The 15,073-nt window shown below is 46.2% G+C and overlaps 1 protein-coding gene across 3 annotated transcripts in view; it reads left to right on the forward strand.

The window, feature by feature from the left end:
- The window catches only part of LOC111223817 (E3 ubiquitin-protein ligase RNF220-like), a 181,911-nt gene that overhangs the window by 165,417 nt on the left and 1,421 nt on the right, over nucleotides 1–15,073 (forward strand). For all 3 annotated transcript variants that reach the window (XM_022748098.1, XM_022748099.1, XM_022748100.1), the window contains 2 exons: nucleotides 6,424–6,535; nucleotides 10,272–10,346. In XM_022748098.1, the coding sequence (XP_022603819.1) occupies nucleotides 6,424–6,535; nucleotides 10,272–10,346 (187 nt within the window). The remainder of the gene's footprint in view (nucleotides 1–6,423; nucleotides 6,536–10,271; nucleotides 10,347–15,073) is intronic.

A 15,073-nucleotide genomic window follows, 5' to 3' on the forward strand; every position in this document is an offset into this window, starting at 1 on the left:
AGGTCAACATCATCGACAGTGAGGAACCGTCGCCCTGCTCCTGCTGCCCTGTTTGCACAAACACACGGCCACATGTGTGTGTGCTGATTGTAAGAAGTTCCTGAACCGATGACCCGGTTACTAAAGTCACCACACGTTTCAAAGTTTAGTAGATCGTCATAGTTCTGGAAGGGGGGCCGCTGGATAGATGGACATATATAACTAATAACAGTCGCCTCAAGGTTGAAAGTAATTATCAGCTCAGATACTGACATTAATTAGATCTCAAACCCGGCCGGACGTGACCGATCCATATACAATAAGGTTACTTCGTCAGTGTCGTTACAAAACTTCACTAATATCTGCTGTCACTCACATTTACTCAGCGGAGGCAGGCTGCCACAGCAATCTGATATCTGATATAAACAAGTCTCCACTTAGGATACACATTTAAATGTGGGAACAGGAAGAGAGCAGTGATATCAAACTGTTTATATTGGCTGATGTCCTGAGGAGAGATTTCAGAATGTGTGTCAGGAGAGAAAAAGGGCAGATCGGTGAATCCGCAGCAGAAAGTCACTTGATTTTAAGGCGCTACGCAATTGTTAGTGCGAGGTTAAAAAATCACCCGTGTAACGACAAGTAACGTTGATAAAACACAGACTGGGATGTAGCAGGAAGTAATGAAGGTCCAAAAGCCAGAATATAAAGATGCGATCTGTGGAGGGACTTGTGACTGTGTGGGGGCCGAACATGAGCCACAGCCCCAGAACATACATTACGTCAGACTAATAACAGTAAGGGAATAAATTCTAGCAAGAAGAAAAATCTCACAACATTTCTTTCAAATCGCTTGTGCGTCCCGTAGCTAAATTTCACCTAAAGATTATTGTCAGGTGGCATAAATATTAATTTCTCCTCAGACAATCAGATCTTACGACTTTCTTTTATGGCCCAAATGTAGCTTGCAGTGTTACAACATGATGTTCTCGCCGGAGGTCTTAGGGGCCACCTGGAGCAGAACACGCCTTAATCTAAGTATCCATTTAAAGGGAGCCAACGAGATGCTGAATGATTGCATTGGAACAAGCAGTCAGCTGGCTGGCTGGAACAATTCCCTGCCTTACTCCTCTCCGCTCGCTATAAATGCCCGTATTTGTGGAGCTTCTGTGTCCCTCCGTCCCCAAATGAAAATGAGATTTGTCTCCTTTCGTTACATTGATACATTGTACGTGTGTGTGTGTGTGTGTGTGTGTGTGTGTGTGTGTGTGTGTGTGTGTGTGTGTGTGTGTGTGTGTGTGTGTGTGTGTGTGTGTGTGTGTGTGGGGCTTTGCACAGGGCAGCGTTAGTGAAATCTCTCTCTCTGTCTCTGATCCCAGATGGGTAATGATCTGGTCGCCTCCCGGGGCGTCCTCGTTCCCCTGCTCATTCCCCTGCAAGATAAATGAGCTCACACACACACACACACACACACACACACACACACACACAGACACACAGATATACATATACACGTACAACGCCTGAGACGCTCTTTCCCCCTCCAAGATAAATGGCCCCTCCAATGCCGCCAATGCGATTGCTGCCAAATTTGGTGCTCCAGCTGGAACAATGCGGAGAGATTTCCATGTGGTTTCTGCAAATAATTGAATCTGTCCTCAATTTGGAAGTGATGAAGCTAGATTTTTACCCTCCTCCTCCTCCTCCCACCCCCTCCCTCACTCACACTCACACACACACTGCCCAGTCTCTGCCTTTTCCTCGCTCCTTCCTCTCTTTATTGTTCTGGCCCTGAGCCACATTTCTCTCTCTTTCTCCCTTCTTCCTCGTTCCCATTTCTCTTTTCTCCCAGTCCTCTGTCTCAATTTTTCTCAGGCACTTACAAGATGCCCCCCCCCCCCCCATCCCTTCCCTTTTGCCATCTGAGACCTCCACACAGAGAGAGAGAGACACACACACACACACACACACACACACACACATCGGGCTGAGGCAGGGGAAATCAATAGTGACTTAAATGTTTTATCATGGTGTGTCAGTGTAGTTAAGGCCTCAGTTAACAGGGTGCAGCAGAGAATGATGCTCTAAAGAGATTTACTGCTGCTATTTTCACAGCACATACATGTGAGAAATGTATTTTTCCCCACCTGGTGGATAAAACATTTGCTAGAAGACAGTTTCCGAAATGTATGTATTTTTTATTAATTGTAATGTTTCTCATTTGTCCGTCCCTGTGTTGAGAGGGAAGCTGGGGGAGGCTGAAATGTAGGTAGACAGTAGATTAAGACACAGGGCTGATTGAGATGGATGGTAGAGGTCTTCAGTTACACAGACACACACACACACACACACACACACACACACACACGCACGCACGCTAATGAAATGAGAAATAGCCCCACACATGTTGGGGACAGAGCGCTAAATAGAGGGGAGACAGAGCCATCTATCTGTCTCTGTCTGGCTTCCCTGCTTCTTGTTTTTAGGGATGACTCCAGATAGAAACATACTGCAGTATCACTTTCTTTCACCCACAAACATTTACACAGCATCCAGAAAAAGCCCTACAGGGCAGTAACTACGGCGGAGTAGTAGCGTGTTGTGTGACTGGGAGTTGTATTTTAAGTGTTGGTTGCTTGCGGTTTTATGATGCCAGATCTTCCGATCAAGGCCACAAGTTCAGTCAAGAACCAACCAGCCCCGAGGGCTCGTCCCCACTTAGCTCACTGACGCTAACAGAAACACAAACGGTGCAAACAGATGTACAATACGTGCCAGTAAATACCCATGACCGGAGGGAGAGTGTTGTACTGACATCAGCAGTCCACAGTGCAGGAGAACAACACAGGAAAGTAAGTCGGGACATCCATAAGTAACTTGACGCAAGGCCAAAATGAAGCTTCACATGTTATCAACATGTAACACGGTATATGCCGCTTATCTGGCCGTTGAGCTACAGAACATTAAGATGGAGCGTCTCTGAATCTGCCCTGAAAAGCTTATTACAGATCTCAGATGAGGGATTGAAAAGGATTCTGCTTTGATGAAGCTAATGTCAGTGATACTTGTCTGATCCCAGGACCCACATTCATGGAAACTCACTGTTACACCGAGTAAGAGCCAACCCAGACAGACGATCATTGTTTAGTCCTTGACCCCAGAATATTTTACATTTTAAGTTGTAACCCGAGTTGAGTGGTTAGTTTGTTCCTGTAAATTAACATGACAATGTTTTTATAAGCGTGGGTCCCAGAGTGAAATAAATTTTCCTATTTTGGCTCCAAGACTGCAAAGGTTGAAAACCCCTGAGCCAGCTTAAATCAGTGACACACACAAATAGCATAAAAGCCTTAAACTCAAGGTTTTTTACTTGTGGTTCCTGCTGGTGGAGACGCTATTCATCTCTCTGCGCGTCACATTTAGCCCCAGAGAGTTGTCTCTCCTTTCCTTAGCCCTGTGAAATCATCCCGTTCTTCTTTTTTACTTCCATTAAATCTTTGCTCCTCCTCCTTCTCCTCTCTTACTTCCCCCTCTACCTCCCCGTTCCCCCGTTGCGATGGCCGCAGCCGCATAAAGATAAATTAACATGTCATTGAATCACGCTGGGAAACTCAACAACTTTTTAAACGCGGTTTTCTATAAATTAGCCATACCAAATGAACATTCATCAGAGAGATGGAAGGATAATGGAGAGGAGGGGAGTAGTGTTATTATGTGAATCTTTCTTAAGAGAAAAACTTCAATCCTCCGCTCTTTAACTCCGAGGAGGAAGGAGAGCCCGTTGGCAGAGTTAAGTCGACTGAGCGACAGGGGGATTTATTGCAGCTGTTAAAAGAAAGACACAAGCGTGTTTGAGGGACGACCCCCATCCAGTCCCATCCAGGCCAGAGTCCACTGCTGCTTTATAAGCTAGCAGGCTAATCAAGGCTAAATGGCTTTTTACAAGCTCAGGACTTATAAGAGGAGAGGGTAAAGCAGTTTATAGGGCATGGAGTGGCGAGTCAGACCAGGAGTCCCAACTATGTCTTTATAGACCCGGGATGGTGATGGGGTTACAGGGCGGAGCCAGAGAAGGTCGACTTTTCCCAGAGACCTCATGGAGGAGGCAGAACCTCCTGCCGTATTAGTGGTGGCGAGGCGGCTCGGGGTTTAGAGACGGTGTCCTTCAAGTCTCTTTGACGACAAACAGGCAACACGCTGAAATGTTCCTCATGGAGAAAAGTCCTGACCAGGCTCAGTGATGCTGCTCTGTAGTTGGCCCTGACATCTGATTTCCCTGTCGGGGGAGGACAGTGATGTTTTCAATATGTAAGGGTGATGAATGTTGCAGAAGGAAAGAGCCACCCGACTCAAAGCAATAACATGCCACAAGTCTGGCTGCAACTAATAATTGCCCAAATGTGACATCATCTTATTGCTCAATGTGTCTGAACACCAGTCAAATCCAAAAAGATATTCACTTAATATCAACAGAGAAAGCAGAAAACTGGAGACATGGAAGATAGCGCTGCTTTTCTGCCTCCATTAAAGGACACCTGCCAACCAATCAAAATCAAGATGGTATGATCTGTAAATATCGTGTGTTTTAGGAGCAGAAAGAATGGGGAACGTTGTTGAAGATCATCATCTCTTTTGGAAGATGGAAAGGCTCATTCATGGTTTCCATGGCCGCAAGGTTCGGCATGAGTCAGCAATGACGTAAATTTCGTCATCTGCCCAAATCTGCGAGGGAACGTTGCTGAGGTGCAGCCCGAAGCGAGAGATAGCGCAGACTGTCTGCACATCACGCTAGAAAACTAAGCTGTCTTGTCATGGAACACGATCAAAGCTAAAGCCGTCAAAGTTTCCAGAAGAACAAGTTTCTGCCAAGAAGAAGTTTCACTTTCTCCGATCATAAGGTTTCTCTGCTAAACACGTACAATTCAGCGTAACGCTCGGGTGTTTGAAGACGTCTGCTGATGACCGTACAGACCTGAAATGTTTAATTTTAATTTAATCTTTAATTAAGTTTAAATGTTCAATTTATTTTAATGAGCTTGTTTGAAGGAATTAAAGTGTAAAACTCCTGGTGTGGCACAGATGCAAAAGATGAACAAAAAAACTGACTCTCGGAAGGAAATTGAAAAAGTCGATCCTTGTTTCTTTCCCCCTGTAGGCTCTGCTGTTTGAGGATGCAGCAAATGAAGCCATATCCTAGGCCACACACACACACACACACACACACACACACACACACACACACACACACACACACACACAGCCACTTATAATTCCCTTTTGCACTCAACCTCCCTTCCCTTTCTGCGCTTGTCCTTCCCCATCCAGATCAATACCATAGATCAGCCAGCTATCAGGCTGCAAAATGACCACATCACCATAAACACACACACACACACACACCCACACAGTGCTATTGCATCTTTCTGGAGGAGGAGCGGATGGCCGTAATAAACACCGGCTGGCTCGCACGGCCTCATCTCTCCGCGCAAATCATCATCATCATCAGCGTTGTGGTCTGCGCGTCGGCCGTATTGATTTAGTTATGGCTGCTTCATATGCTGCTGGACAGTGTTAAATGCACATTTTCTGTTATCATGCTACACATTAATCAGAGGCTGCTTAGAGGCAGGAAGAAAGGGAGGACAGTGGATGGAGAGATGAAGGGAGGACACGAGGAGATAAATACAGAGGCAAGGAAATAAATTGCGAGGGAGAGACGGACGCGGGGATAGATGGGAAAATATAACAGGAGACGCAGAGGATGAAAGGTGAACGTGAGATGTTAGAAAAAGACGACAGGGCATTTAAGTGAAAGTCGGGAAGGGGCGAGAAAGAGGAGCGGAAAGGAGGGGCGGAGTGTGACCACAATTAAAGGATGGTGGGAATGAGTCAGGGGAGGGGGCTGGAGTTGTAAATCTGGGGTAAGATAGGGCCTTTGAGGATACAGCTGTGTTAAACAGAGGGATGTCATACTATATATCGGACACGGAGAGCGAAAGAAAGGATGGGAGGCTTTAAAGATACCTGACTGTGAGTGTGCAGAGAGAGAGAGAGAGAGAGAAACATGTCATCCTGCACACTGACAGAGAGCAGAGGGAGCCAGGGAGAATCAAAGTTTAGACAGAAGTAAATGACCCTCGGGGAATGAACACACGTATTCCTGATTGAGTGCTGCGTGTGATAGAGTAAATGTTCACGTTAAAGTTAAAAGAAACAACTTGAAAACACCTGTGTGGACACACACACAAGTCGTTTTCTCGTGTTAACTGATTTATTTTCCTCAGTGTAGACTCAGCCTGACTTCACCTCGTCAGCGCCGGCTGGTGTGGAATTTCACACACCGTCCTCGTACCTGTGTCTGTATGTCTTTTAATGTCAAACCTAAAATAAATCTTTCTTCCTCTTGTTGTTTTTTTTTTCCCCTTTCCCCCTCCTCTGCTCCAGGGTAACGGAGGAGGAGTCCACAGCCACCACCATGGAGGCTCTGAAGGCTCGAATCAGAGAGCTGGAGAAGCAGATACTGAGAGGAGACCGATACAAGTGTCTCATCTGCATGGTGAGTATCACAGTCATGTGAGCGCTCTCTGTTTAATGCTCATAGTAAATCATCCCCACAATCCCCGAGGAGACCCTCCGAGGGGGACGTGTCCCTCCTCAGATGCTGTGTCGCAATCGAGAGGCTGGATCCTCCAAAGTCTGCACTAATTGGCCAAATACTCCTGTGAATATCTCCCTCTGTCCAGATTTAAAGGGGCCACGTGTAAACACAATGGAGACCCATTCATAGCAGAACAGCTCCACAAAGCTACAAGATGTCAACAACTCCACGGGGAACTTTTTAAATATCCCACAACCCACTGCACATTAGGCAGGTTTTGAATGAAGGCTTCAGGCAGTCGTTGTGAGCTTGTGGCCACATTGTACTTTGCATGTATGTGGTTTGAGGTAGTCGTCAGTCAGCAACACGTAGGTCACAGGAAGGACACAGGACAATGGAAGCCAAGTGTAAACTCCTCTGTTGGTTCTTCTGAGCATCTTGTGTCAGAGAAAAGACAATTATACAAATAGATTTACCATTAATACAACAGAAGACCATGTTATACATCTGGTGTCAAATTTAAACATCACACTCAGAAGTGGGCATTGGGAATCTTTTGCTAATTTTAAACCTCATGATATTAGCTTTGGTGACTGTGAAGCTGGTGGTGCAGGGTCGGCCTGGTTCTTTAAAGGATCCATACTTCCTCTGTCGGACCCTTAGTCAGTGTCAGCCAGTCTAAAGGATCTTTAATACAACTTCCCCTGCACTGCTCTTTGCCCACTTGACTCACATATTGTTCATCAAGCAAACGTCCATTCAGTATTTTTTTTTTTTTTTTTCCTCCTTTGATCCGACTCCAAAACGTGGTTGTTTAGTGTGTTTTGTTGTGTGCTGGAAAAGTGTCTGTGGCATTTCTTTGGTTTCTGGATGTCTCGATGTTCGAGTGCTGCTGGTGTTGTGTCACTGTTGTGCTGTGGTGGTTTCCGCTCTTGCATGGCTTTGTGAGTTGACAGGATTGTCTGCTGGCAGAAGGCTTTACCATCGCTTTACCATCTGAACGACTTATATTTAAACAAAAAAATATATATTTTTGAGTATACGGCTCACACAAAAGGTTAATTGTGCACAAAATGTGACACAGAATAACCGGAAAGCATAAGATGGGGGCAAGTAGTGTTGTGTTGTAGAGTGAGACGAGGCTCCTGTGCCTCACAGCTTGTGTAGGTGATTGATTGGACTCTGAGATCAATGATGGAAGCCGCGTGTCGTTCCTTGACAATATCAGGCAGAATGAGGGACGTCGTCAATATTCATGTTCATCAGATGCTTGAGGTGTGACTGTACCTACACCCCCCACCCCCCCACCCCATCAGTGTTTGCATACCCTGCTTTGTGTCAAGTACCCATCCTGTCATCCTTCAAGCTTGTGGACAGTGCAGCGTCGGCATCCTGTGTGTGTGTGTGTGTGTGAGAGAGAGAGAGAGAAGTGGGTAATTACCGACGCCTGCGCTTCCTAAAGGTCGCTGGGTGCCCGAGGTGACACGGAGGGCAAGGCACAGCGATCGATCACTCACTGCCCCATAGACACAAGGCTCTTCTCTGCTCATCTGTCACTGTCCCACATCTCACACAAACACACACACACACACAGGCTTACAGAATAACACAAATATGTGTACGTACACACACGCACACACACACACACACACACACACACACACACACACACACACACACACATCTTCTATCTAATCTGTCTCTGTCTGTCTTTAACCTGTCACTGTCCCCCGTCACTGTGTCTGATCTTAAAGTCAGGTCACTCTCACTAGTTGGCAAGTAGTTAAAAACATGGAAGGTGTGTCAGAGAAGCCGGAGATTTCCCCTGCGACCTGAGTTATGACTCAGTGACTCAAGTCTTTACACGTGTTCCCTCAGAATGTTTCTTTACGCATCACAACCTCCCCGTGCTCAGGTGGTTGTATGTAAGTGGGGAAACAAGTGCTCTCCTGCTGCAGCCAAGTTGGCTCAAGTTGTGCGTTATCCTCTCCCGGTTCTGAGGCGAGCTCAGAGCTGGGCTTCAGTCCGGTGAGTGGGTTTCTACCCCCATCTACTGGTGCTTTATAGAAGGAACATTCAACTTTGTCCTGTTGAGACGTGTGAGAGAGGATCTGCTGCTGCCTTTATTCCCATAATTAGAGAAATGTATAAAAAGAAATGTAGTATTGGTTATTTTCATGGAGGTCCACGAGACAAAGTCTGTGAATGGAACAGAACAGTGCTGTAGATGAAAAGCACAGAAAACCGGGATAATGTTGGAAGACTGATATTTGGCTATACCACATATCTGTAATAATAATAATACCAACGGCTATTTGAAACATGCCAGAAATCAGAGCCAGGTGTTTTTATGTGCTGACCCCTCCAATCTGAGGCTATCAGCACGTCTTCCATTAGAAGTAGCCAAGTTATTTATATTATTATACATTAGTCCTTAATATTGCACTTCCAAAGCTCACAGGAGACAGCAAAAAAATAATGGTACAATTTAAAGCTGCCGATATCCCAACTTTACTCTCCCAGCATTATTAAGATTCACACGACAGCGTGAGCCCGGCGAGCGCCCTCAACACTCGCCACGCCCACCTCAGTGTATCCCTGTGTTAGCAACGTGAATGGAAGTCAGTGGATGGTTTCAGCGTTCAGGTGTCACTGACTGTAGTTGCAGTATCCGACCTGTAGAGCGTCCGACTGGCATGAAGCGGCTCGGTCGAGTCATCAGCCATCACACTCCTCAAAGTTGCTCAAAGTCAAAGCTTCATTGCTCTTTGCTCATTGGCTGTCTGTCTGGCTGTCGCTGGCGCTCACTCCTACGTGCGTGTGCGTGCGTGTGTGTGTGTGTGTGTGGGGGTGGGTCAGTGTACTTGTCTACACACATGTTCATATTGCACTGTGGAGAGTGTATGTGTGTGTGTGCGCGCACGCGCAACCAACACAAGCCCGGCACTATGATTAGCTGCCACCTTTCGCCCCTCCCTCCCTCCCCCCTCTCCCTCTCCCACCCCCACCCCCTCCCTTCCGCAGAGGAAAGCGTGCGTAATCCAGTCAGGCGCAGAGTTCAAGGAGCCTAGGGGCGTGGCCAGGGCCCCGGCCACTGGCCAGTGAGGTCGGAGAGAGGCAGCCTAAGTCCCTCCCCCTCGGCCTGTACTGCCTGTACAGGGGCCTTGTGATTGGTGGCTACGGCAGCGGCATAAAGAGGCTCCTCCCACAGCCCCTACGGAGGGTAAGGCACTCCCTCCCCCCCCACTCCCCTCCTCCTCCCTCATCTCTCCGTTCTTTTCGTGAGGAAAAGAAAAGAGCGCCCATCAGATTGGGTTCACTCATGGCTGCCCCCCCCACATCTTCTCCCCTCCTCTGCCTGCTCCCCTCCGTCTCTGCTCGTTGCTTGCCCGGTATCGTGTCTCTGTGTGTGTGTGTGTGTGTGTGAGTGTGAGTGTGTGTGTGTTTGTGTGTGTCTGTGCGACCTGCAGGTTTCCGGTTCATTGCCCCCCCATGCTGCCTTGCTCAGTGGTTCTGTGGCTGCTGGCTGTGTCGTTTGATGGTTAGTGGTTTGATGCTGTTGGTTGGTCAGGGAGTGTACAGTGTTGTTCTGGCTGTTGCTGACTGGCGTGTGTGTGTGTGTGTGTGTGTGTGTGTGTGTGTGTGTGTCGTCAATTTGGTTTAATTTCTTCTTTCCCTTGTTTCTTTTTCTTAGGACTCCTACACGATGCCACTCACCTCCATCCAGTGCTGGCATGTCCATTGTGAAGAATGCTGGCTCAGGACTCTGGTACGCACACACACACACACACACACACACACACACTCATACACTCCTGCAGGGCAGCTTCTCGTGACATGCAGTTATTGCAGCCTCATTTCCTAGTCAGTGAGTTTCTCTCTGTGTCCGTGCCCCATAGGGAGGAACTAAAATGGAATATTCCCCAAATGACCTGTTCTCTCACTGCGCGCACACACACACACACACACACACACACACACACACACACACAATCCAGCCAATACAAACACTTCCAGTTCTCAGTGGGGGAAAGCTTAGATGGAATGGTCCCCAAAAGGCTTGTTAAAATGTTGGAATAAAGTGGTCAACGCAAACCTCTGATGAGTTCTACATAGTGCTTCGGGTCTACACACACACACACACACACACACACACACACACACACACACACACACCAACCACAGTGGTCTTGTTGGTTATTAGTTAGTCTAATGTATTCAGTAGTGTGTAATTAGCTGGTGCTAATGTGGTAAATGGAGCGCAGAGAAAACCAGAGTTTCTGTTGGAGGAGGATAAACACACTTGCTTTCTCTCATTTCGTGGCCGTTTCCTCCTCTTTTCTCTCCACAGTTTTCTCGTCTCACCTCATTGTATTTTTCCTAATTTTCACCTTCTCTTTTGTCCCTCAAGCCTCGTCCTGCTCACCTGTTCCCTACCGTTAGCTCCATTTGATGTCAGACTTTCAATTTACGTCACACTCTTAGCGAAATTCAAGGACCAGACACAAAGACAAGGGTGGAAATTTGTGGATTGAACGATTGTTTGCGGTTATTGAGCATCATTCATGACATTCGTGCTCCCAAGGCGACGAACTCAGACCCTGAAAATCTCAAAACTTTTCATGAAACACCGTCAGTAGCTCAGAATTTCTGTTCATGACAGGGAACCCCAAAAAACTTAACGAGGGAATTCCCATCAGCCTCTGTGACACTTTGAGCTAATGTAGCGTGACAGTGTGCAAACTGTAAGCATGTCAACATGAAGAGATCTGCCCCCACTAGAGGTAAAGATCTAAGAACATCAAAGCTGTCTCCCAACTTTCATGCAGCTTTAATCTCCACCTGCGTCACTGTAGGTTTTTCTGGCCTCGGCTCGATGTGGTTTTGAAATGGTTTGTGCCGGTGTAATACCAAACAGTGTAATACCGAAATTACCCAGTGATTTGATTGATATTTGATAGTATAATGCATAAAAACATCCCTCATTTTGGCATTTGATTAACGATCTTTCCAGCAAATTACGGTTATCATTTGGATTGTGGCTTAATTTGATGCAAAATAGGATCTGATGTCCAATTTCAGATCAGTACTGAATCATGAAGAACTTAATTTGGCGACAAATAAATCAGCAGCATGTTTTCTCCATTTATTATAGGGTGTTTTTTTTTGTTTTGTTTTGTTTTTTTAATTTTTCTTTTACTCAGTTTTTAAGAGAAATGGTGAGAAAAGCTTCTTGAATGAGACCCATTGTTTCCATCTGTTAGTTACCTGTATACGGTGTGTGTGTGCGTGCGTGTGTGTGCATGCTGCCGTCACTAGTCTAATATACAGGGCATAAAACTCTTAGCCTGGAGACAGCTATAAAAATGGGAGAGCCAACCTGATCAAAGTAAATGCCTGGGAATCTAGTTAACGTCAGCCCAGCCCCTTACCGCTTTAATGAGCAAGGCAGCTGGAGCGCAGCGTGACGGGCGCAGGCACACGCACACACACACACACACACACACACACACACACACAGCCCACACCAAACAGGGGTACAGAAACTTCGACAGGCGTGCAAACAAGAGGAGGTCTCCCTCACACAGCGTAGGAGTGAAAAACACTGTTACTCCTCTTGTATATTTTAGTGTCCTGGGAGCGTGACAGGTGTTTCTCTACCAGGGAATTCTCCGGACACGTCAGAGAAGATCATGTTTTATAAATAAGTCTCTGCACGTGAATCTGTCAGTCGTTGTTTCACACATTCACGTGGCTTTCAGGCCAGACATCTCATCTGTTAATAATGACGTACACATGTTAATTATAAGACACCAGGAAACATTAAGTGGCTCGACTGTAGAAAACGATATTTACATGAGGAAACCCTGACACAAAACATCAGCCTGAAACGACTTTATAATTTAATAAGAGCACTGATACAGTTCATTCACAAGTGCAGGGCTGTGACTGGTTATTTTCTTGATCGATCAATAATTTATTTTGTCTGTAAAAGATGAACCAGGAATTTTTTTGTTTTGTTTTTTAAAAAACAATTAAAATAATTATTTGATTTGACAAAAGTTAATGCAGAACATGGTGTTGCCGGTTCGGGACACGAGGTAGATGAGTTTCTCCCCTTGCAGCTCGCCATCGCCATCCGACAGGAGCCAATCAGCTGCCAGATTCAGGGTTGTCCACCAATCACCTCCTCGTCCTGCCACGCACCTGTTTGCAAACACGCACTCATTCACACGTCATGCCAACTTCCAGGCCACAGGGAAAAAAATATACACACTAACAGAAAACAAGAAAGATTTTTTAACATACTGTACTATAAGGCTGGGTATTGATCCTCATCCTTTCTGGTGCCATGTGTGCATAGCATCACCATAGCAACACCTGTGATGAAGATATAGACGCTAGTATGACAAGAATCTCAACCAGGAACCTGTATGCGTCCATTTTAAACCATGTGTAGGATCCCAGACTTAACAACCTCCACCCTTCCTCCTCTCTCCTCCCTTCCCTTTCTTCTCCTCCACTCTCTTCCTCCTCCTTCATTCTCTCTTGTAGACAATAAGAGACTGTTTTGAGTACTCTGGAGCCACAAATCCTCTTAGCAGGAGCATGTGAGATCTGCCAGACTCTTGCACCACCTCAATCTCATCCCGTGTGTGTGTGTCTGTCTGTCTGTGTGTGTCTGTGTGTGTCTGTGTGTGTGTGTTCACCCTTCAGACCACCTTCGCCCGTGCACCCAACTCCAAAGAGTTTATTCAGTGGCTTGCAGGAAGAAGCAGCCTATAAATCTTTGGGGTCAGAGGAGCCTGAACGTTCGTAGTGACCACAGAGGGTTGGGAAGGTGCCGGCGCTCCAGTTATGCGACCTCTGCGTTCTGTTGTACCTGTGTTAGATATCACACATACAGCATGTCCTTCCCTAAAGACTCCATTACTCAACTCGCAGCCTTGACATTTTGCACACCTTCTACACAGATACCAGTTGACTGAGCAAAGGCCTCACATACCACACAGATGGTCGTCTGGTGGTAATATTTGTGGGCTAAATATATAGCGCATGCCACTTTTCGGGAGGGTATAATATAGAACAATGTGAAATTATGAGTGTGGGAAGCAAAGAGTCGTAGCGATTAGCACCGATTCTTCCATGACTTAAAAGATCCAGTTGCTGCTTCCTCTGCTAGTTAGCTCCAGATGTGCCACTATACTCGAGTCATTTACATAATCTGATTTGACATTTATATGTATTCATACATCTGCAACCAATGGAGAACCAGAACAATGAAAGCTGTCGGCAGGAATGCGCCTGCAGCCAGCGCAAGAGCCGACTGGTAGAGCGAGGCAGTGGGAAAAGAGTCGGGAGAGGTGGAGGACAGCGGCGGAGACCACCCAGTCAGAGTGTTGTTACACCGTCAGCCCTGTGTTGCATATTATCACCTGCTGCTTTACTGCAGATGGCACACACTCAAAGCGGCGCAGAGGGGGAGAGGGTGAGGGCAGAGAGGGGGAGACTGAGAAGGTGGTACTGTGCTGCGAACAGGCAGGTTTAGACTCGCATCCAAGGAGGAGGTTGTCGTAGTGTCGCTCACCGTCAGGCGCTGAAGACGCATCGTATTGTTAACGTGCAGCCTTTTTATTGCAGAGGAGCGGGAATGACTTGTGTCTTCTACATCACCAACACAGACCGAACCTGTAGCTCGACCACTAACTATGACTTTCATTTTTTCCGTTAATCTATTTTTCTAGTTAAGTGTGTTGTTTATTAAAAAACATCCATCACAAGTTTGAAGAACTCTGACGATAACATCTTCAAATCGCTTGTTTTGTTCAGATAATATTGTTCATCATCATAATAATAATAATAATAAGTCTTACTGTCATGATATCAGTACAGCACCATGGACGGCTTTAAAGGGACAGGTGGTGTTGCTTTCCGCTTCACTGCGGAGGAGTTGGTTCCAAAAAGCAACAACTTGGAGAGTTTTTCGACTTGGTTTAACAACATTTTCTTGTTTTTTATCAGACGCAATAACATCACACAACAAAGGACACACACTCGGTCCAATGCAGAACGAGTGGCGCCCAAAAGTCTTTTACCACCAGAAAGTGGTCTCCGACCTCTGGACCGCACAGTACACTGCCTGCAAGATGTGTTGCGATTTATTAGTTATATTGTACGTTTCGTTTGGTTTGGTGATAAATCAGAGAAGAAAAAAAAAATAAAATAAAACTTTCTCAAGTTTCGCCAGTTGGGAAAAATAGAGACAAATGTCTCGGTCGTTCACAATGTGGAGATGTGTTACCACACAAGCACAAGTTTGTTTGTTCACCACCAGCTGGACGTATTTTACTAAATGTGGTCTGAGTTGAAGCTGGTTTGGAGTTTGATATTGAAGAGCTGGATCCAGCTGAGTTCAGTACAGCAGGTCTGTTTGCATCAGTGAGTCTGGTCAGTGTTATTGTGAAGTAGAGCGCAGAGCCACAGCTCCTCTGTGCA

Source organism: Seriola dumerili, unplaced genomic scaffold, assembly GCF_002260705.1.
Source record: "Seriola dumerili isolate Sdu_G_001 unplaced genomic scaffold, Sdu_1.0 BDQW01000116.1, whole genome shotgun sequence".
Taxonomy (NCBI): Eukaryota; Metazoa; Chordata; class Actinopteri; order Carangiformes; family Carangidae; genus Seriola; species Seriola dumerili.